Consider the following 20,942-nt stretch of genomic DNA (forward strand, 5'->3'; position numbering starts at 1 on the left):
CACTTCGCGCAATTCGCTGCTGTGCCACGCCCGCATATGTGGTATTTCCATTTTTTACCATTTTTCGTGCCTCCTCGAAAGAGAGTCCCTTCATAACGTGAAGTCGTTGAACCTCTTTTTCCATTTGGTAAACAGGACAGATTCGTCTGAAAGATGCGTGATCGGGTTTTCGACATCTTACACAGAACTCCGGTTGTTCACATTGAGTATTTGTATCAAGTTGGTGCACCCCTCCACATCTGCCACAAACAGGCTTGTTTGTGCAACGTCGCTTGGTGTGGCCAATTTGCCAGCAATTATAACACATCATTGGTTCCGGGATATACTTTCTAGTTTTAACTACTAGAGGGCCGAATTTCAGTTGTTCGGGAGCTACCGTGCCACGTACCGTGATGATCAGTGTAGGAAGTGGGGTAACTTTTCCTTCAATTTTCTTCGTCATGCGGTAAACATGAGTTACTCCTTGCGGTCCAAGATATTCCATTAACTCGGTTTCCTTCATTTCAATCGCCTCCCAACATGAGACGACACACTTGGAAAAGTTTAGAGTCTGATGATATTCAATTTTAATTGGAGTTTGGTCCAACAGCTTCGTGATTGCAAGAAGCTTCCTGACTTGTTCCTCTTTTCGCACCTTCAGCACGTACCGTGTGCGATTAGCTTCGGTGTGAGCATGTTCGATCTCGCCTGCTGCCTGCTGGATTGTTTTTCCTACGATGAACGGGTTTTTCGGCAGATCGTGTCCCTCTGTTGCTTGAAGCACAAGGAATTGTGCTTGTCCGAAATCTCCATTTCTATCCATCCACAATGGCACTGTTTGTCCGTTGTTTGTTGTCCACTTCATGTTCAGGTCGGGCGGTACCGTACCGCCGGCCCTATCCGCCATCGCGGCAATTGAGCTAGCTTCACTCCGTAAGGGAAAAATAAGAACGGCACTCAAACACAACTTTTTCCGACGGAAAGTTGTTCAGTTCTACAACGTTTGTGAAAAATACTCCGATGACACTCTAGAAAAAAATCCGTTCGTGTCGAGCGCTTGTCAGCGAATAAACTGACTAATGAGCCCAACGAGAGCATTCCCGGCTAACTAGGTACTCCATTCTGTCGTCCTTTTTAGGGAAAGGCAGCAGGCGACCAATCAAAGGTCGACATTTACGGTTCGACAATGTTCAACAATTTTCAATAGTACAATAATTCGAACAACCAGATTACAATTTTCTGCATTTGAACGAGTGCTTAGATGATTTTCCAATCGATTGCTGCAAAAATGACGGATATCGGTTGGAAACTGATTGAGTTTAAAACGTTTGAAATTGGACAATTTTCGTGACGCTCTCGATGTTTTCGGTTTTCGAAATTGGATCCCTGTATTGAAGTTGGACCCCTGTATATGTTGCCGTAAGACGTATTCTACGTCAAAAATGACGGAGTCATCCCGTCCAGGTCAATTAATATTTGCTTCCATGAATTTGGACTAATTTGATGTCGCGAAGGTGAAGGTTTTTCAAAAAGTTTGAAACAGCCCTATTTCTTTAACAATTTGTTAACCTGCTGTTAGAACCTAATAAAAATGCTGTCTTGAAAGAAAACATGTTGGTAAAGGTAAGTACGACTTGAACTGCCTTGGGGTCATCCACATACCACGTGGACAGCATTGGGGGGGGGGGGGTATGTTGAATGTCCACGGCCCATACCAAATTTTTAGAATTCATATGGGCACATATCCACAGAGGGGGAGGGGGGCTCAAAATCGTTAAAAATCTGTCCACGTGGTGTGTGGATAGCCCCCTTGCAGAATGGTCACATTTTACCAACAGATAGATATTGGAAATTTTCCGCTTTCAATAGGTAGTCTTTTTAAAGAGTATCTGTCTAATCGCAAAATATCAAATTTGTTTCTAACGTTTAACGAGTGTTTAATGTGTGAATTTATGTTGACAAAATTAGTGTAAAGTGAAAGTGAAGTGTAATTTGTCCTGAAATGCCAGGACGAACCAAAAAAGTCCGCTTTGATGTGGCTACAAGAGGCTTCTCCTCAGAGCAATAGATATGAAATTCTTTCAAGAATTTGAGAATTTAAAGCTTCTCATTCTGAGCAAAATGCCGGTATGAAGAAAGCTAAAGTTCCACCTATTGTGGTTATAGTTGCAAATTTTTAAAGCTTTGCATTCAGAACTTTCATCATTTCTTCAGTTAATTTTCAAATTGGCCGCCGAGGCGAAAATCGTATTTTGGCCGAATCTTTTTGAAGGCCATAAACATCTATTATAGTATTTGACTGAAAAGATGCACAAATTTTATACCTATGATACCGAAAACGAGAGACCGTTTAAGGCTGTTTTAAAAGGTCTTTCACATGATCAGACTGTTGACGAAATTAGAGATTGTTTGACAGAACTACTTGGTTTTCTCCCAACCAAGTGATTCTGATGAAACGTAAATCAAATGCGAAAATTAATATACTACTATACTTGGTAATTTTGACCTTTTTGTAAGTAATTTGAAATTTTTAGAAAAAGCACGTGTTTTTTTCAATGTGCGAATAAAGTGGGAAAACTTCAAGAGACATGGAGGCATCCATAATCTCACGCAATGCCGGAATTATCAAGTCTATGGCCATGGAACTCGTAACTGCCATATGAGCCGTTAAGAGCAAAAGTGGTACATGTGCCATTAACTAAATTTTTCAAGAGACGCGGTAAACGCAAATACTCAAATAGTAAATTATTTACAACATTTTTTTTCAACACAACTGCACTAAATCATTGCTGAAAAGCTTTCAAAAGACGGTACATGAAAGCATAACGAGTTATGGTTGAGAAACTTACACAAACTTCAATGGAAAAACATATACCACTTTTGATCTATGGGAAAAATAATGACAACCAGAAAACGTTGAAAGCAAAAGTGGTACATGTCCAGTGTCAGCATGAAGGATGCATTATAGCTCTCTAATCTTAGGACATAGAACATTTATGTCTTCAGCAGAGTTGTCCAAGTGATTGAGTACTATAGAATGATAATCTGTTTGTTGAGGAATTCTGTCTCTTCGTGGCGCTGGTGTATATGTGTTTGGTGACAGTATACGAGTTGATACTGAAATAGGTGAAACACTAGCGCCACGTAGTGAGAAATTACCAAAGCAGACAGATCTTCATCTGAAAGTACTCAATCACTTGACCAACTTTGCTGAAGACATGATTGTTTTATATCCTAAGATCCTCGACTTACAATTCATCTAACATGCACAGACTGGACATGTACCACTTTTGCTCTCAACGAAATGGTGATTATGTTAATTACCAAAATTTGTGTTGGCTATAATTTTGGTGTAGGTTATCAGATCCCGGTTTTTCTTGGATATTCTAGTACATTATTGCGTTCTGCATCAATTTATGCAAGAAACCCAAAAAGTGTAAAAATGGCAAATGTACCACTTTTACTCTCAACGGCTCATATGACAACAAAATGCATTTGTGGTGACTCTTCTCACACAAAGGAAATCTGTCTTGTGAAAGAGACCACTGGAACTGGATTATTTCCTCTAGACTACGTAGGTATTTAAAACAACTTGTTTTCAATAATATTCATGTAGGTAATCAAAAACATTCAATACTGTACAGGCATCACCAGCAATAACTGTAGTTAGTATGTCTGTAGGTAATATTCCAAAAATAGAAAACACTGGTAATCCTGCTCAGGCACCACTAGGCATTTCATTGCTAGTGTCCTTTCAGGTAAAATTTCAAATTCAAAGAGCAAAAAACCTTTCGTGTTTGTTTTCGCTCAAAAGTCAACCAGTGTTGATTTAGGTACAGGTCGGACTCGATTTTCCGGAAACTCGATTATCCGGAATTTTATTTTTTTGGAGTCCGTTTTTAATTTTTATTCCGAAATTTTGCCTTTACCATCCCTTCTGGCATGTTTGTTACCATTGAAGTCATTTTCGGCATGTTTGGGACATGTTCGAATTAAGTGAAATAATCAATGTCCAATTTATTTTTTTTTTGCTTCTCAAGATTTTACCACTTTTCGCCTCAGAAATAACTTCTGGTTACGCCACTGCGCATCATACAAGTAAAATAAAGAAAAGAAATATTTATTTCATGTTTGTTGATCGCAAAATTTCAGTATTTTTTCGTGTGATTCGATTATCCGGAATGAATTTTTTTTATGTTCCGGATAATCGAGTGGTGGTCCCCGTGGCTCTGTGGTTAGCGATGTCGGTCGGCTAGCTCTCCCACACGGTTGTGATATCGGGTTCGATTCCCGATCGAGTCGAGGATCTTTTCGAGCTGGAAATTTTCTCGACTCAGCACTGGGGCACGGTGTATCGTTGTACTTATCATACCCATGCAAAATGTGCCAAAAAAACAATATCGATAACGAAATCTCTCAACTAATCTAGTTGAACGAGACCGCTATTAGCCCCAAGGCTAAGCGTGCGATATTGTTGTTTATAATCGAGTCTGACCTGTAGTCCAACTCCCGAGAAGATTGACTACCGACAAGAATCCATGCTGCAGTTAATGTCCGCTTTGTTGATCATTTGGTGATTAAAGGTTCAGGAAATAGTATGCCAAAAAAGTGTTTACATGTTGCAGTAAAATCAAATTAACTTCTTCATGTACATTTTTGGTAGTCCTAAAAAGGACTGATTTTTTGAAATTTTGGTAATTCAATTCGGTGTTTACTTCTTGGCAGCGGCCTTTTTCGGGGCAGCTTTTTTTGCCGGAGCAGCAGCCTTCTTTGGCTTCGGTGTTTTCGGCTTTTTGGCTGCGGTTTTCGATGGCTTTGTGGCTTTCTGTTTGGGAGCAGCGGCCTTTTTCACTCCAGCAGCTTTCTTGGCAGCTTTAGCAGGAGCTGCCTTGGCTTTTTTCTCACCAGTTTTTTTGGCGGCGGCAGCCTTTGGTTTTTTGGCTACCTTCTTCTTCTCTCCAGCGGGTTTCTTGGCTTTGGTTTCCTTCTTGGGTTTTTTGGCCTTCTTCTCACCAGCTGGTTTCTTAGCATCGGCCTTAACCTTGAATGAACCGGAAGCACCAGTTCCCTTAGTTTGGACCAGCGTTCCCTTCTCGATGCCTGATTTCAGGGCCTTCTTTAGGAACGGAGCCAACTTGGCAACATCGCATTTGTAATTAGCGGCGATGTACTTCTTGATGGCCTGCAGCGAGGATCCGTTACGTTCCTTGAGAGTCTTGATAGCGGCCAAAACCATGTCGTTAACTGGAGGGTGAGTCGATGGCTTCTTGGGTTTCTTGGCGTCCCCCTTGGGTGCCTTGGCCTTCTTGGGTGGCTTGGCCGGTGAGGCAGCAACCGGAGCAGCAGGAGCAGGAGCAACAGTATCAGCCATTATACTTTGATGTTTTCAAAATCTTACGTTGAAGTGGAATACGATTTATGAAACATTTACCCTCAGTTCAATAGGCATACAATTTTATCGTCCGTGCTAGGGAAAAGCGTAGACACGGATAGAAAAACTGCATTGGCTACGTAGAACACAGTTTTCTGATACTACTATTTAAAACAGCTTAGTTGTTGGAATGTATACTATTATAAAATATATTTATCTGCTGTTAATCTTCTAGCATTCATAAACTTTTCATAACTAATTAAAAAGCTCTACCGTTTTGGTTTGGTTACCATGAAAACTACCTTGTAAGTTACCGATCCCGAAACTGTGCCAAGAGTGTTGTTACAAAATAGTTAATATTTAATATTTTATTTAATTATTTGATAGCTGAGTATTTGTTCTTCGATAAACAAATATATTTGTTTTCTTCGTGAAGGAATGCTTCACTCCCATGAGGTAATGCTGAAGCCATATTCATCCGAATTTAGGATCGTTATTGGCAGTACACGTATTCTTGGCAATACGGATGGATTTTGATATGTTTCATAAGAAAAATTATGTTTGTTTCGATAAGAAATTAGATTGAATAAGTTTTGATATCACATACAACAAAATTTGGCGTCATAAAAATCCAATCTGACGATACTACATGCAATTGTCTATATACATCTGATATACTGTTTCGCGATTTTCGCGGGCTACCTATACTGATGATTCTACCGAGCATACTATCAACGTTTGGATGAAGAAGATAGTAATGGAAATACTTAGGTAGACACTCAATACTTCAGAAACTAGAATATTCAAAGATACTTGAGTGATGCGAACGCCTGCCTTGTAGTTTGTCAATACTTTTGAGATACATCGCTAAGCAATTATCGAATTTGTAATCGCAAACAGCGAACAAACTGTCGAATTTGTAAACAGAACAAAAAACATGTTCTTAAACACACTATTTGATGTTATTTTCGTTTCACACAAAAAAGTGAAAAACTCGTGAAAATCTGTGTTTTCATTTGTGTTTAATGGGCCTTCCATCGATTTTCTAGTTAAAATCCAGCGGCTTTTAAATATTTCGAAAGAGAGCTACGATCTTTTGAAAAAAAAAAAATGCAGCCAGGTCGGTCAAACTACAAACATTATTGTAGGGAAAGATGGATACACGGATTTTCCAAGAATTCTCACATGTAATATCGGATGTGCTTTGCAGATGTTTACAAAGTGCACCCGAAAGAGTAGCCAGTAGTTAAGGACCATTTAGCAGTTAGAACAAGCCATATAGACCGTAAATATTTGCCTATTCATGTGGACTCTAACAACGTAGAGTAACACAAGACGAGCAATGAACTACAACTTTTCTATGGATACCTTTTCCTTTGTAGTGTTCATCTTACTCACACCAAGTGTTCGACTCACCCAAACATGTCGAAAAACTGTAATTTGAAGTCATATATTTTGAAGACACAACATTACAAGTAAGTTGATTAATACCAAAGGTTACTATCATAACAAATGTTCCTAAGATTCAAGTTGTTTGACTACTGCAATCTTAAAAGCAAAATCTAAGTAATTATTTAGATTAAATCTTTAAGTGTCAGTCTTTACCTACTTTCACCAATACAATAGAGGCATTCCTATAAAATAGGAAAAAAATATTTTTTGACATGTCGTTCCCGATTTCGCTGAAACTTTTGACAGTTGTTCCTTCTTGATAGAGGTCATTTTATGATATCAGTTCTTCGTGTAGACTCGCGACTGCTGCTTCAGAAGGGCCTATTCAAAATGGTGACTGATAGATAAAAATTTCTAGTAGTATGGAATGACTCAATAGCCAATATAGTTTGATTTGACGAATTGCTTTTGAAACGCTAATTTTCATAATGTGAATGTTTGAATATAATCCTGTATTTCGGTAGACTTTATATTATTTTCCTGAAAAACGAAATTGTGAATTTTCACATTTTCGATCAAATAGGAGCAGTACTTTTCTGAAAAAGCTCGTTTAATTGCTTACCTGGATTGGTTGTTCAAATTTTAAATATTTCTTGCATACGAGGCATAAATAAGTGTTCAACAATTCTTTTTTGAATTCACAATACATGGCTATGTTCGCTTGGAAAACTTCGAATGGATCTTCGGTTTACTCGAAAATGATCCACTTCTAAAATTTAAAACTTTGACATTGTATGATCGTAAAATTAGTAGATTCAAATAATATTAGTATAGCATTCTTTCAATTCGATATCAGTTCAAATATGCCAGTTGAAAAAAAAAACTTCAACTCATCATGTACAATTTTGTTCGTCCTGATAAGGACGGTTTTTGTTCGATAGGTGGTGAAAATAATTTAGGCTTTCTTTTCGGTCTTCTTGGGCAGCAGAACGGCTTGAATGTTTGGCAGGACACCTCCCTGGGCAATGGTGACACCGGACAGAAGTTTGTTCAACTCCTCGTCGTTACGGATGGCCAATTGCAGATGACGTGGAATTATTCGGGTCTTCTTGTTGTCACGGGCAGCATTTCCTGCTAATTCCAACACTTCAGCAGCCAAATATTCCATCACGGCTGCCAGATACACGGGAGCACCAGCACCGACGCGTTCGGCATAGTTTCCCTTGCGCAGTAGACGGTGAATACGGCCTACCGGGAACTGGAGACCAGCACGAGATGAACGGGACTTTGCCTTTCCCTTGACTTTGCCTCCTTTACCGCGTCCAGACATGTTGATATAGAGTTTTAGTTTATGTTAACTGAGAGATAACGTTAAAATACTGCCAAATGTAGGAAACAGTCTCCTTATATACAGTTACAATGGGCTGTTATTGACAGGAGGGTTGGGCCACGCAGGTAACGGAATAGCAGAATTTAAAAAAAGGGACGAGCTTCGAATCCGTTTTGTGCGAGTATAAAAGGCGACTCACTGGGGTAAACAACATCATTTCCTGTGAGGTAAAGGAAGCTAAACTACCGTCAAAATGCCACCGAAGACTAGTGGAAAGGCCGCCAAGAAGTCGGGCAAGGCTCAGAAGAACATCACGAAGGGCGACAAGAAAAAGAAGAAGCCACGTCGCAAGGAGAGCTACGCCATCTACATCTACAAGGTCCTGAAGCAAGTCCACCCGGACACCGGAATCTCTTCTAAAGCCATGAGCATCATGAACAGCTTTGTGAACGATATTTTCGAGCGCATTGCTGCTGAAGCTTCTCGTCTGGCTCACTACAACAAGCGATCCACCATCACTTCTCGCGAGGTTCAGACCTCTGTCCGTCTGTTGCTGCCAGGAGAATTGGCCAAACACGCCGTCTCTGAGGGAACCAAGGCTGTCACCAAGTACACTAGCTCCAAGTAAATGTTTCAGACAATCTTATGCAAAACGGCCCTTTTCAGGGCCAAAAAATAATTATCGAAGCGGTATTGAACTTCTCTTGTTTCTTGAAAAGTGGAACTTCATATTTTTAGAAATATTTGACATGTTTATGAAGCATAAATAATATCTATCAACTAAACAATTTTGATATCACATACAACAAAATTTGGCGTCATAAAAATCCAATCTGACGATACTACATGCAATTGTCTATATACATCTGATATACTGTTTCGCGATTTTCGCGGGCTACCTATACTGATGATTCTACCGAGCATACTATCAACGTTTGGATGAAGAAGATAGTAATGGAAATACTTAGGTAGACACTCAATACTTCAGAAACTAGAATATTCAAAGATACTTGAGTGATGCGAACGCCTGCCTTGTAGTTTGTCAATACTTTTGAGATACATCGCTAAGCAATTATCGAATTTGTAATCGCAAACAGCGAACAAACTGTCGAATTTGTAAACAGAACAAAAAACATGTTCTTAAACACACTATTTGATGTTATTTTCGTTTCACACAAAAAAGTGAAAAACTCGTGAAAATCTGTGTTTTCATTTGTGTTTAATGGGCCTTCCATCGATTTTCTAGTTAAAATCCAGCGGCTTTTAAATATTTCGAAAGAGAGCTACGATCTTTTGAAAAAAAAAAATGCAGCCAGGTCGGTCAAACTACAAACATTATTGTAGGGAAAGATGGATACACGGATTTTCCAAGAATTCTCACATGTAATATCGGATGTGCTTTGCAGATGTTTACAAAGTGCACCCGAAAGAGTAGCCAGTAGTTAAGGACCATTTAGCAGTTAGAACAAGCCATATAGACCGTAAATATTTGCCTATTCATGTGGACTCTAACAACGTAGAGTAACACAAGACGAGCAATGAACTACAACTTTTCTATGGATACCTTTTCCTTTGTAGTGTTCATCTTACTCACACCAAGTGTTCGACTCACCCAAACATGTCGAAAAACTGTAATTTGAAGTCATATATTTTGAAGACACAACATTACAAGTAAGTTGATTAATACCAAAGGTTACTATCATAACAAATGTTCCTAAGATTCAAGTTGTTTGACTACTGCAATCTTAAAAGCAAAATCTAAGTAATTATTTAGATTAAATCTTTAAGTGTCAGTCTTTACCTACTTTCACCAATACAATAGAGGCATTCCTATAAAATAGGAAAAAAATATTTTTTGACATGTCGTTCCCGATTTCGCTGAAACTTTTGACAGTTGTTCCTTCTTGATAGAGGTCATTTTATGATATCAGTTCTTCGTGTAGACTCGCGACTGCTGCTTCAGAAGGGCCTATTCAAAATGGTGACTGATAGATAAAAATTTCTAGTAGTATGGAATGACTCAATAGCCAATATAGTTTGATTTGACGAATTGCTTTTGAAACGCTAATTTTCATAATGTGAATGTTTGAATATAATCCTGTATTTCGGTAGACTTTATATTATTTTCCTGAAAAACGAAATTGTGAATTTTCACATTTTCGATCAAATAGGAGCAGTACTTTTCTGAAAAAGCTCGTTTAATTGCTTACCTGGATTGGTTGTTCAAATTTTAAATATTTCTTGCATACGAGGCATAAATAAGTGTTCAACAATTCTTTTTTGAATTCACAATACATGGCTATGTTCGCTTGGAAAACTTCGAATGGATCTTCGGTTTACTCGAAAATGATCCACTTCTAAAATTTAAAACTTTGACATTGTATGATCGTAAAATTAGTAGATTCAAATAATATTAGTATAGCATTCTTTCAATTCGAAATCAGTTCAAATATGCCAGTTGAAAAAAAAAACTTCAACTCATCATGTACAATTTTGTTCGTCCTGATAAGGACGGTTTTTGCTCGATAGGTGGTGAAAATAATTTAGGCTTTCTTTTCGGTCTTCTTGGGCAGCAGAACGGCTTGAATGTTTGGCAGGACACCTCCCTGGGCAATGGTGACACCGGACAGAAGTTTGTTCAACTCCTCGTCGTTACGGATGGCCAATTGCAGATGACGTGGAATTATTCGGGTCTTCTTGTTGTCACGGGCAGCATTTCCTGCTAATTCCAACACTTCAGCAGCCAAATATTCCATCACGGCTGCCAGATACACGGGAGCACCAGCACCGACGCGTTCGGCATAGTTTCCCTTGCGCAGTAGACGGTGAATACGGCCTACCGGGAACTGGAGACCAGCACGAGATGAACGGGACTTTGCCTTTCCCTTGACTTTGCCTCCTTTACCGCGTCCAGACATGTTGATATAGAGTTTTAGTTTATGTTAACTGAGAGATAACGTTAAAATACTGCCAAATGTAGGAAACAGTCTCCTTATATACAGTTACAATGGGCTGTTATTGACAGGAGGGTTGGGCCACGCAGGTAACGGAATAGCAGAATTTAAAAAAAGGGACGAGCTTCGAATCCGTTTTGTGCGAGTATAAAAGGCGACTCACTGGGGTAAACAACATCATTTCCTGTGAGGTAAAGGAAGCTAAACTACCGTCAAAATGCCACCGAAGACTAGTGGAAAGGCCGCCAAGAAGTCGGGCAAGGCTCAGAAGAACATCACGAAGGGCGACAAGAAAAAGAAGAAGCCACGTCGCAAGGAGAGCTACGCCATCTACATCTACAAGGTCCTGAAGCAAGTCCACCCGGACACCGGAATCTCTTCTAAAGCCATGAGCATCATGAACAGCTTTGTGAACGATATTTTCGAGCGCATTGCTGCTGAAGCTTCTCGTCTGGCTCACTACAACAAGCGATCCACCATCACTTCTCGCGAGGTTCAGACCTCTGTCCGTCTGTTGCTGCCAGGAGAATTGGCCAAACACGCCGTCTCTGAGGGAACCAAGGCTGTCACCAAGTACACTAGCTCCAAGTAAATGTTTCAGACAATCTTATGCAAAACGGCCCTTTTCAGGGCCAAAAAATAATTATCGAAGCGGTATTGAACTTCTCTTGTTTCTTGAAAAGTGGAACTTCATATTTTTAGAAATATTTGACATGTTTATGAAGCATAAATAATATCTATCAACTAAACAATTTTGTTTGGCATATTGTGCTAGAAAAATGTCGATCATAATTTAACGGTGTTGATTATAAACCATTTTGAAATATATTTATTATCATTTATAAAAATATTCTTTTTTATCTCATTAAAGCTATTTGGAAAATACCAATAGAAATATTTCACAGGAACTAGAATCGACCGTTCTTTATTTGAACACTCTGTTGCTTTTACACTGTTTTGTGTGCATGGAAAACCTCAAAATATTTGGGCTTGAAAGTAAGCGTATTTCTAACGTTAAAATCCAAAGTAAATGGTCTCTAATGTCATGCTATTTTCTCTGTAGATTATAAAATGCATCATTGATCTAATAATATTCAAAATGCATGTGAATAAGTAAATCTATATTTTCTCATCTGAATCGTCTGGGAGAATGGTCACAGTTGAATGGGTATAAAAACTTCTTCAATCAGAATAACTTGTTTAATCTAGATAACATTTTTGTTTGGAACCAGAGCAAATTTTCTGATATCCACTTCTAGAGCACGTTTCAAAGCATGTTTTTATTTCGAGCTGTATGTGAACAAAGAAAAAATAGTTTGGTTTGTTTCAAAAAATAAAATTGATTTTTAGATATTGTATTCGCACTCAACAATAATCTATTGAATTCTAAGACTGGTTGGCATAAAACTATTAAGCTTATTTGAAAATGTTCATTGTTGTCGTTTCTGGTTACAGTGGCATTATTTCGTATGTAATCAAAGATTAACTTTCTATTTTATTCTGTAATTGAAGTAATAAAAGCATGTATCAATATTGCCAAATTATTAAATTGAATACAACTATTTTGGTATTCTTTCAGGGTAATGGAACCAGTAACAATGTCGGCAAATTTCTTTGAGACTATTCTGAGTTAAAATCAGTAGGATTGAATGGATGAGCGTGAAAAATCACAGGAGGGTTGTGTGCAAAGCTACGACCGCAAGGTTGAAGCAGAATACTTTTACAAGAGAGTTAACCCGGCTGCTTGCGTGTCTGTCATTTTTCCTAGTAAAAAAAAGTTGTTCGCTCATTGGCAGTATTGAAAATCCTATGAAAATGAAGTTGAAGTACTACTCAATTTCAGTTTGCACATATAAATACGACCTCACTGAACAGGAAAAGTACAAACTCTTTGCGGTCAGAGTATATGTACATGTGAATTCAAATTAAGATAATTAACTTTTGGTTAAAGCTCAGAACGAGAAAATTTAAAATCTTCAATTCATTTGTTTGGTTGTCCTAAAAAAGGCAGTTTGCTGTTGAAAAAAAATCGGATATGACGCTGATTGCATCTTTGTGTTACGCCGATAGCGGGAGTTATGGTGAACTTGCGTATGACGAAGGTATCGTATTACCTGTTTTATTGAATGGGAGAAAGAGGAATATTGTAAAATTTTGTAAACATTTAATTCAAACAATATTACCAAATCGTAGTCAGGCACTCTGATAACAAAGTTAAAGGCTGTTTACACACTGAAAATCAGACAGCCAGCAGAAGTTTTGATTGCCAAAATCCAGAATGCTTGTGTTGTTGCCAAAATAAGGCAGAGCTTCACCGGAGGAAGGCCGAAACCCTCAACCGGCAAGGATGCTCCGATAGCAGGAAAATAGTGGTTTCGCATTCAGGAACGGCATCGTAGTTAGGAATACTATTCTATTCACCCGGCCGTAGGTTAATGTGATGAATTGGAGGAATTAAGATACACGGACAACATTCACTGTGGAATATATTTCACATTCAGTGAATTAGACGGGCGCGACAGATTTAAATTGCTAGGATCCAACACAGAATGCTTGCTTGCGTTGTCAAAAATTATTAACTTTCAATGAATTGTTTATTTGCCTTGAAAAAGGCATTTTGATGTTCAAAATTTGATTTCCTGATGGCAATCTTCATGCTGCCCCAACGCGGGGGGAATAATGGCAGTCTGGCTACACACGCTGAGAAGAACCGCGCTGCTCCTGAGACGTGGTGACCAACCACAGGGGTAGTGCTGCTGCTAAGGAAGGACGACTGCTGTTGTCGCTGTCTAGAACTATTATGAGCGGCTTCGGCTGAAACAGGCTCTTATATAGGCCAAATAGCATGTTTTCAATTGCAAGGTATATGATTCTGTCGACCGTGCTTGGGAAGCAATTGTATAACGACCAATCAGAGGTCGAGCTTTTCGTTCTGACAAGGCTTGACTATTTTCAATAGTACAATAGTGTGAATAATAAAATTACAATTATCTTCTTTTGAAAAGAATCTTAGAAGATTTTCTAATCTATTGCTGCAAGAACGAAGGAAATCCATCGAATACTAACCGATTTATTAGCATTTGAAATTGGACATATTTTTCAATTTTTTCGGTTTTAGATTTTCATTTCACATCCCTATGTAGCCGAACTTCCTGAGAGAAGTATTCTACTTCAAAAAAAACACACCAAAAATGCAGCTTAAAATAATTGAAATAGAGTTTGAAAGAAACACATCCAATCTAGTCACTTCTTGATGACTAAGCAAGCCATAGTTAGTTACTGTCAGAGAAACTAATAACAACTTGTTCCAGGGTTTTTTTGCCGTATCAGACAAAAGACAAAATAATGTTCTACGAAACAGTGTGGAAACCTAGGTAGGTAACATAGATTAATATGGAAATATCAGATTTATTATAACAGACGGAATACGGTGAAACAGAAAAACAATATTCACGTCTTCATTCAAACTGTTGGTGGCCCTGAGAAGGGCCGTTTGTTGAGAAATATGAGATCAAACGAAAGCCGATAGCCAATTTAAGCACGTTCACCACGGATGCGGCGAGCCAGTTGGATGTCCTTGGGCATGATGGTGACACGCTTGGCATGGATGGCACACAGATTGGTGTCTTCGAACAGACCGACTAGATAGGCTTCGCTAGCCTCCTGCAGAGCCATAACGGCAGAGCTCTGGAAACGAAGATCGGTTTTGAAATCTTGAGCGATTTCACGAACCAAACGTTGGAATGGCAGCTTGCGGATCAAGAGTTCAGTCGACTTTTGGTAACGACGGATTTCACGAAGTGCGACTGTTCCTGGACGATAACGATGGGGTTTCTTCACTCCTCCGGTAGCCGGTGCGCTTTTGCGAGCAGCCTTTGTGGCCAGTTGCTTACGCGGAGCCTTTCCACCAGTGGATTTACGAGCAGTTTGCTTTGTACGAGCCATGATGAGTTTTGTTTTTTCAGCGAAGTAATCACTTTGAGAGTTGAACGAATAATGAAGAAAAAAATTTTTTTGACCTCTTTTATACTGCTCCCTCTTCCACTGTCCAACCAATCAGGAATGAGAAGCAACGAAAATTTCTACCCTCGCAGGTATAAAAGCGAGCTGCATGGTCGTGTTCGACATTAGTTTGAATCGTTCGTTCATTCGTTTAATACAAAGCAAAAAATGACTGGTCGTGGTAAAGGAGGAAAAGGACTCGGAAAGGGAGGTGCCAAGCGTCATCGCAAGGTTCTTCGTGATAACATCCAGGGTATTACTAAGCCCGCCATCCGTCGTCTGGCGCGTCGTGGAGGAGTAAAACGTATCTCTGGCCTGATCTATGAAGAAACCCGAGGTGTGCTGAAGGTTTTCCTGGAAAACGTTATCCGTGACGCTGTCACTTATACTGAACACGCTAAGCGCAAGACCGTCACCGCCATGGATGTTGTCTATGCACTGAAACGACAGGGACGCACGCTGTACGGATTTGGAGGTTGAATAATTCGAACTACTTACAACAAAAGGCCTTTTTCAAGGCCACAACATGATGAATGAGGGTTTGCTTGAATGTAAACGTCGTTAGCCTTTTTTAAGAAGGTTTTTTAGATCGTTCGAATAGATATTCATTTTGATTAAGTTTGTCAATAGCAAAAGAGAAAGTGTTTGTTTCTGTTCGATGTTACTCTCCCAACGTGCAAACCACCCTACGATTGCCTGTTTACCCTACGAATACAGACAACCACCCATCATGTTGGTCTTTTCTGCCACCAGAAGACGGGCGAAATGGAGTCCTCTCCGGATGCACAAGAAACGTGAGGAATATTATTAACAATGAAAACAGACGCGCGTCAAAACACATCCCAAACTGTTTCGTCACAGAGATTATGTCGATTGCGAATCAGTTTTGTAATCACTTTACAAAAGCTCGTGGTTTGGACTGGACCAGACAGGATTGAATACCATGTAGATGTTGTTGTAAAATAGTCAAGATGCATACGATTTCCAATAATAACAGCAGCCTTGCCTCATCATATTTGTTGAAAATACGTATTTATTTTTGAATTGTATGTACCCAACCAGAATTATACGAAAATTTTGATTTAGATAATCTTGTCTTCTAAGATGACATTTGGTGCAGGTCTGCTAGATTGATAAACCATATTCGATCACAGGGAGAATGTTCTGTTTGAGGGCAACTAACTTGTTTTTCTAGGATAGGTTGAGTCTACCGTTGACCATGCCATTAACATAATACATTTGCAAAGAATAAAAACAAATTAACTTCTTCATTTACATTGTTGGTAGTCCTGAAAAGGACTGATTGTTTCAATAAAATTTTGTTATTTCCATTGAACTTTTTACTTCTTGGCAGCGGCCTTTTTCGGAGCAGCCTTTTTGGCTGGAGTAGCTTTTTTTGGCTTGGGAGTCTTTGGCTTCTTAGCCACGGTCTTCGATGGCTTCGTAGCCTTCTGTTTGGGAGCAGCAGCCTTTTTCACTCCAGCAGCCTTCTTGGCGGCTTTAGCCGGAGCTGCTTTGGCCTTCTTCTCACCAGTTTTCTTGGCGGCGGTGGCCTTTGGTTTTTTGGCTACCTTCTTCTTCTCGCCAGCGGGTTTCTTTGCTTTGGTTTCTTTTTTAGGTTTCTTAGCCTTTTTCTCACCAGCTGGTTTCTTAGCATCGGCCTTAACCTTGAATGAACCGGAAGCACCAGTTCCCTTTGTTTGGACCAGCTTTCCCTTCTCGACGCCTGATTTCAGGGCCTTCTTAAGGAACGGAGCCAACTTGGCAACATCGCATTTGTAATTGGCGGCGATGTACTTCTTGATGGCTTGCAGCGAGGATCCGTTACGTTCCTTGAGGGTCTTGATAGCGGCCAAAACCATATCGTTCACTGGTGGGTGAGTCGCTGGTTTTTTCGGTTTCTTGGCATCCCCCTTGGACGCTTTGGCCTTCTTGGGTGCCTTGGCCGGAGAGGCAGCAACCGGAGCAGCAACAGGAGCAACAGTATCAGCCATTATACTTCACTTCGATGTTTTAAAAATAAAATAAAATACGAATAGTTAAACATTTACCCTCAGTTTGCCAGGTATACTTTTCTGTCGACCGTGCTAGGGAAAGCATTGATGAAGGTAAACAAACAGCTGTGAATGCGTGGAAGATACTTTCCTGACATGACTATTCAAAATTGCCTAATTGTTTGAAACTAAGCATTTGCTTAACACGAGAAGTTTCTCTAAACCATCAAGTATATGTAAACTATCTGCAGTTGATTGAAAGAATCGAGAGATATATGCCGATTTTCATACAAATGAGTCTCAAAGTTACCGATACAAAAACTATGTCTGGTGAGTTGTTAAAAAATATCCAATTTCTCATATTTTAACTATAAATATGATGAAAGTTTATTGTTTACTTGAAAAACAAATATGTTTTCTTTGTAATGTCGAAAATAGCACACTCAAACTATCACATTAAGGCTATATTTATTTTCAATTTGCGACCTATGATGTGATGCAAATCTACCCGTAAACCGCTATACAGATTTTAAGCTTGAGTTTCAATACAAAAATAAATTAATCTAAACTCTTATAAAATTGTTTTGCTACAATTTATTTCTGTTCAATATGTGGAAATAAATAAATTTAGATTTTATGAATTTCAGTTTCCATGTGAAAACGTACATATTCTTCACTACAACGCTATAACATCTCTGTATGGTTAGGTACTAGGATACTACGCAGTGCGCCATACCAATTATATATTCTTAAAATATAGCTTCTATTTTCCAAATAGTTAATATTTGTTGTTTCTCTATGGATTGTTGAACAAAAATTCCTTAGCTTTTGAGTTAAAGTGGAGCAATTTCGTACGAACGCTTTATGGAATTTTAACATTTTCTCATACACACTGTCGTAAATCTGAACGACTCATTTTTTATGAGCTTTACTTTATGAAAATTGTTGTGTGAAGTACAGAGAACAAAAAATGTACGAAAATGTAACATGTCGTCAGTTGAATTGCTAGAATACAGGTATAGTTTTCAAAACTGGTAGGCCAGTTATTTTACATACAACAGAGTGCCTAGAATAAATAATAACAGATTCCAGTATCAACTTGTGATGATTTTAAATAACTTTTTTTTCAGGAAGGCTCGAAAAATGTTTTTGTTATCCGAATATCCACTCCTTCGTCTGATCACTGAACTTGCACATTTTGGATTCGCCTGTCGAAAGACGGATGGTATTTTTTAAATTATTTCATACAAATTCTTTTATTTTTTTTTTTTTTTCAAAGAAACACAAAGTGAAAACGGCTCTTTTATATGAGACTTCACTGTTATGTTATGAAAAACGTTCTAATATTCTTCGGGTTATCAAAAATCACCTATGTCAAGCGATCTAGAAAATTATATGTTTTTATTCAAAATAAATATGTTGTTTTAATTGACTAGCTCTATTTCGCAGATGTCGATGTAAATTTCATTCACAATCATTTAAATTGTGAAATATCCATACAAATATGTAGGTTTCAAAAAGCTGACAAAATTTATAAATATGATGTTTCAATTGACTATTAATGGCAATGTCATGGCAATCATTCTGTGCTACACTGCCGTGATATGACATTGAGTACATTCAGTACGGCCCAAAAACGAATGAATTTTTTTGCTTTATACTAGAAATGGGCGAACGGCTCACGAGCCGTTCATATGAACCGGTTGTCAACGCTTGTGAATCATTGTGAACCATGAGCCGTTCATATGAGTCGGTTCGAAACGGTGAGTGAGCGGTTCAGAGCCGCTCTTGCAAAAAAGCCGTTTCACCCACCCCTATTTTATACAACGTACGAATTAGTAACAACGAAAAGGAAGATACCAAAAGATAGGCCTTCGAACAATGAACAAATTGGCATGAAAAACCCATATTCGAAAAAATGGCCTTTATGTCACTTTATCATCTCACGGCAGTATAGAGTATCAAACAATTTTACTAGTAAAAGTTCTGAGGACTAAAATAAACCCGAACTGATAATTTGAAAACATTGTGCAGACTGTCAAAAAGCTTTCCATCATTTCAGTCGGTTTCTGTAGTTGTAGGTTATAGAACATAACGCAGGACACACCAATACTGAAAATAATTTTCAAACAAAATTTTTTTAACTCGTCGAACACAAATTTGGTCGTCCTGGAAAGGACGGTTTTTATAGGTTCAATAGGACAAATATTTAGGCTTTCTTCTCGGTCTTCTTGGGCAGCAAAACGGCTTGAATGTTTGGCAGGACACCGCCCTGGGCAATGGTGACACCGGACAGAAGTTTGTTCAACTCCTCGTCGTTACGGATGGCCAATTGCAGATGACGTGGAATGATTCGGGTCTTCTTGTTGTCACGGGCAGCATTTCCTGCCAATTCCAACACTTCAGCAGCCAAATATTCCATCACGGCTGCCAGATATACGGGAGCACCAGCACCGACGCGTTCGGCATAGTTTCCTTTTCGCAACAGACGGTGAATACGGCCTACCGGAAACTGGAGACCAGCACGAGATGAACGGGACTTTGCCTTTCCCTTGACTTTGCCTCCTTTTCCGCGTCCAGACATGTTGATATAGAGTTTTAGTTTGCGTTTACTGAGAAATACCGTTAAAATGATGCCAAATGCAGGGTGCCTCGTTCTTTTATACCCTATTAGATAAAAGATAATTTTCGTGGGGCGGGACCACGTAGGTAATGGAATGAAAAAAATCGAAAAAAAGGCGGTGCTTCGCAACTGCTATGTGCCAGTATAAAAAAGTGACCTGCTGCGGCTGGCAATATCAGTTTCTGTGAAGCTAGCTTAACAAAAACATCTGTCGAAATGCCACCAAAAACCAGTGGAAAGGCCGCGAAGAAATCTGGCAAAGCCCAGAAAAACATTACCAAAGGCGACAAGAAAAAGAAGAAGCCACGCCGTAAGGAGAGCTACGCCATCTACATCTACAAGGTCCTAAAGCAAGTCCACCCGGACACCGGAATCTCCTCCAAGGCCATGAGCATCATGAACAGCTTTGTGAACGATATCTTTGAACGCATTGCTGCTGAAGCTTCTCGTCTGGCTCACTACAACAAGCGATCCACCATCACCTCTCGCGAGGTTCAGACCTCTGTCCGTCTGTTGTTGCCAGGAGAATTGGCCAAACACGCTGTCTCTGAGGGAACCAAGGCTGTCACCAAGTACACTAGCTCCAAGTAAATGTTTTATACCATACATCCAAATCGGCCCTTCTAAGGGCCAAAAAATGATATTCGAAGAAGAATTTGAATTTTTGCTGATTGAAACTAATCGTTACTTATGCATATCCTTTGTCCTGTGCTCAACATTAGAACGTGACCCGCACAGATCCTGCATAACAGCTTTAGTCTCTAAGTCTTTTATGACTTGAAAATGCTTCACGGGTTAATTTAGACAAAATACTTTCTGGACCAATTAAAGTTAGTGTAAGTTATTGCATTTTGTAGAAAAAAGTGATATTTGAAATGGTGTAAGAAGTAGGAAAAACAATGTAGTTTTCGAGGAAAAAACTATGTTCGTGACCATTTGATGAATTATATCTAATGGAATATGCAATGTAAGGGACTTTGTATGCTTCGAACACCTAACGTGCGTGAAGCGATCACGATGATTACTATTGGAAATATCTCTGTTTGTTTCCAAATGCTGGCCGATATGATATTTCATTATTATAACGGATAGCAGGTACACGCTGTAATTTTTTGTCGTTTGTGTTACTAGTAGTGCTCTGAGGCACCACATAGAAATAATATAACAAACGAAAAAAATATTGCTAATTTTATAATTCGTTGCACTCAATAAACGAAAGATCTAGGTATTTTTTTTCGTTTCAAAATCAATTGATGAATGTTGTCAACACCGCAGGGCTTCACACCAACACTGCCGC

The 20,942-nt window shown here is 39.0% G+C and overlaps 10 protein-coding genes across 10 annotated transcripts; 4 read left to right on the forward strand and 6 right to left on the reverse strand.

The window, feature by feature from the left end:
• Positions 1 to 4,019: 4,019 nt before the first annotated feature.
• On the reverse strand, positions 4,020 to 5,378 carry LOC129719128 (histone H1-II-like). Its single transcript, XM_055670559.1, has one exon. The coding sequence runs from the start codon at positions 5,348 to 5,350 to the stop codon at positions 4,691 to 4,693; it is 660 nt and encodes a 219-aa protein (XP_055526534.1). The 5' UTR covers positions 5,351 to 5,378; the 3' UTR covers positions 4,020 to 4,690.
• Positions 5,379 to 7,643: 2,265 nt separating this feature from the next.
• Positions 7,644 to 8,100, reverse strand: LOC129719146 (histone H2A). Its single transcript, XM_055670582.1, has one exon. The coding sequence runs from the start codon at positions 8,070 to 8,072 to the stop codon at positions 7,698 to 7,700; it is 375 nt and encodes a 124-aa protein (XP_055526557.1). The 5' UTR covers positions 8,073 to 8,100; the 3' UTR covers positions 7,644 to 7,697.
• Positions 8,101 to 8,303: 203 nt separating this feature from the next.
• LOC129719140 (histone H2B) lies at positions 8,304 to 8,849 on the forward strand. The gene has a single exon (XM_055670575.1). The coding sequence runs from the start codon at positions 8,326 to 8,328 to the stop codon at positions 8,698 to 8,700; it is 375 nt and encodes a 124-aa protein (XP_055526550.1). The 5' UTR covers positions 8,304 to 8,325; the 3' UTR covers positions 8,701 to 8,849.
• Positions 8,850 to 10,600: 1,751 nt separating this feature from the next.
• Positions 10,601 to 11,018, reverse strand: LOC129719148 (histone H2A). The gene has a single exon (XM_055670584.1). The coding sequence runs from the start codon at positions 10,988 to 10,990 to the stop codon at positions 10,616 to 10,618; it is 375 nt and encodes a 124-aa protein (XP_055526559.1). The 5' UTR covers positions 10,991 to 11,018; the 3' UTR covers positions 10,601 to 10,615.
• A 203-nt stretch (positions 11,019 to 11,221) lies between these two features.
• LOC129719139 (histone H2B) lies at positions 11,222 to 11,823 on the forward strand. Its single transcript, XM_055670574.1, has one exon. It carries the CDS (start codon positions 11,244 to 11,246, stop codon positions 11,616 to 11,618), a length of 375 nt encoding a protein of 124 aa, XP_055526549.1. The 5' UTR covers positions 11,222 to 11,243; the 3' UTR covers positions 11,619 to 11,823.
• Positions 11,824 to 14,518: 2,695 nt separating this feature from the next.
• Positions 14,519 to 15,005, reverse strand: LOC129719136 (histone H3). The gene has a single exon (XM_055670571.1). It carries the CDS (start codon positions 14,969 to 14,971, stop codon positions 14,561 to 14,563), a length of 411 nt encoding a protein of 136 aa, XP_055526546.1. The 5' UTR covers positions 14,972 to 15,005; the 3' UTR covers positions 14,519 to 14,560.
• Positions 15,006 to 15,170: 165 nt separating this feature from the next.
• LOC129719155 (histone H4) lies at positions 15,171 to 16,194 on the forward strand. The gene has a single exon (XM_055670590.1). The coding sequence runs from the start codon at positions 15,197 to 15,199 to the stop codon at positions 15,506 to 15,508; it is 312 nt and encodes a 103-aa protein (XP_055526565.1). The 5' UTR covers positions 15,171 to 15,196; the 3' UTR covers positions 15,509 to 16,194.
• Positions 16,044 to 17,046, reverse strand: LOC129719129 (histone H1-like). The gene has a single exon (XM_055670561.1). It carries the CDS (start codon positions 17,020 to 17,022, stop codon positions 16,369 to 16,371), a length of 654 nt encoding a protein of 217 aa, XP_055526536.1. The 5' UTR covers positions 17,023 to 17,046; the 3' UTR covers positions 16,044 to 16,368.
• Positions 17,047 to 19,189: 2,143 nt separating this feature from the next.
• Positions 19,190 to 19,640, reverse strand: LOC129719137 (histone H2A). Its single transcript, XM_055670572.1, has one exon. It carries the CDS (start codon positions 19,604 to 19,606, stop codon positions 19,232 to 19,234), a length of 375 nt encoding a protein of 124 aa, XP_055526547.1. The 5' UTR covers positions 19,607 to 19,640; the 3' UTR covers positions 19,190 to 19,231.
• A 195-nt stretch (positions 19,641 to 19,835) lies between these two features.
• On the forward strand, positions 19,836 to 20,865 carry LOC129719145 (histone H2B). The gene has a single exon (XM_055670580.1). The coding sequence runs from the start codon at positions 19,862 to 19,864 to the stop codon at positions 20,234 to 20,236; it is 375 nt and encodes a 124-aa protein (XP_055526555.1). The 5' UTR covers positions 19,836 to 19,861; the 3' UTR covers positions 20,237 to 20,865.
• The last annotated feature ends 77 nt before the right edge of the window (positions 20,866 to 20,942 follow it).

Source organism: Wyeomyia smithii, chromosome 1 (genome assembly GCF_029784165.1).
Source record: "Wyeomyia smithii strain HCP4-BCI-WySm-NY-G18 chromosome 1, ASM2978416v1, whole genome shotgun sequence".
NCBI lineage: Eukaryota > Metazoa > Arthropoda > Insecta > Diptera > Culicidae > Wyeomyia > Wyeomyia smithii.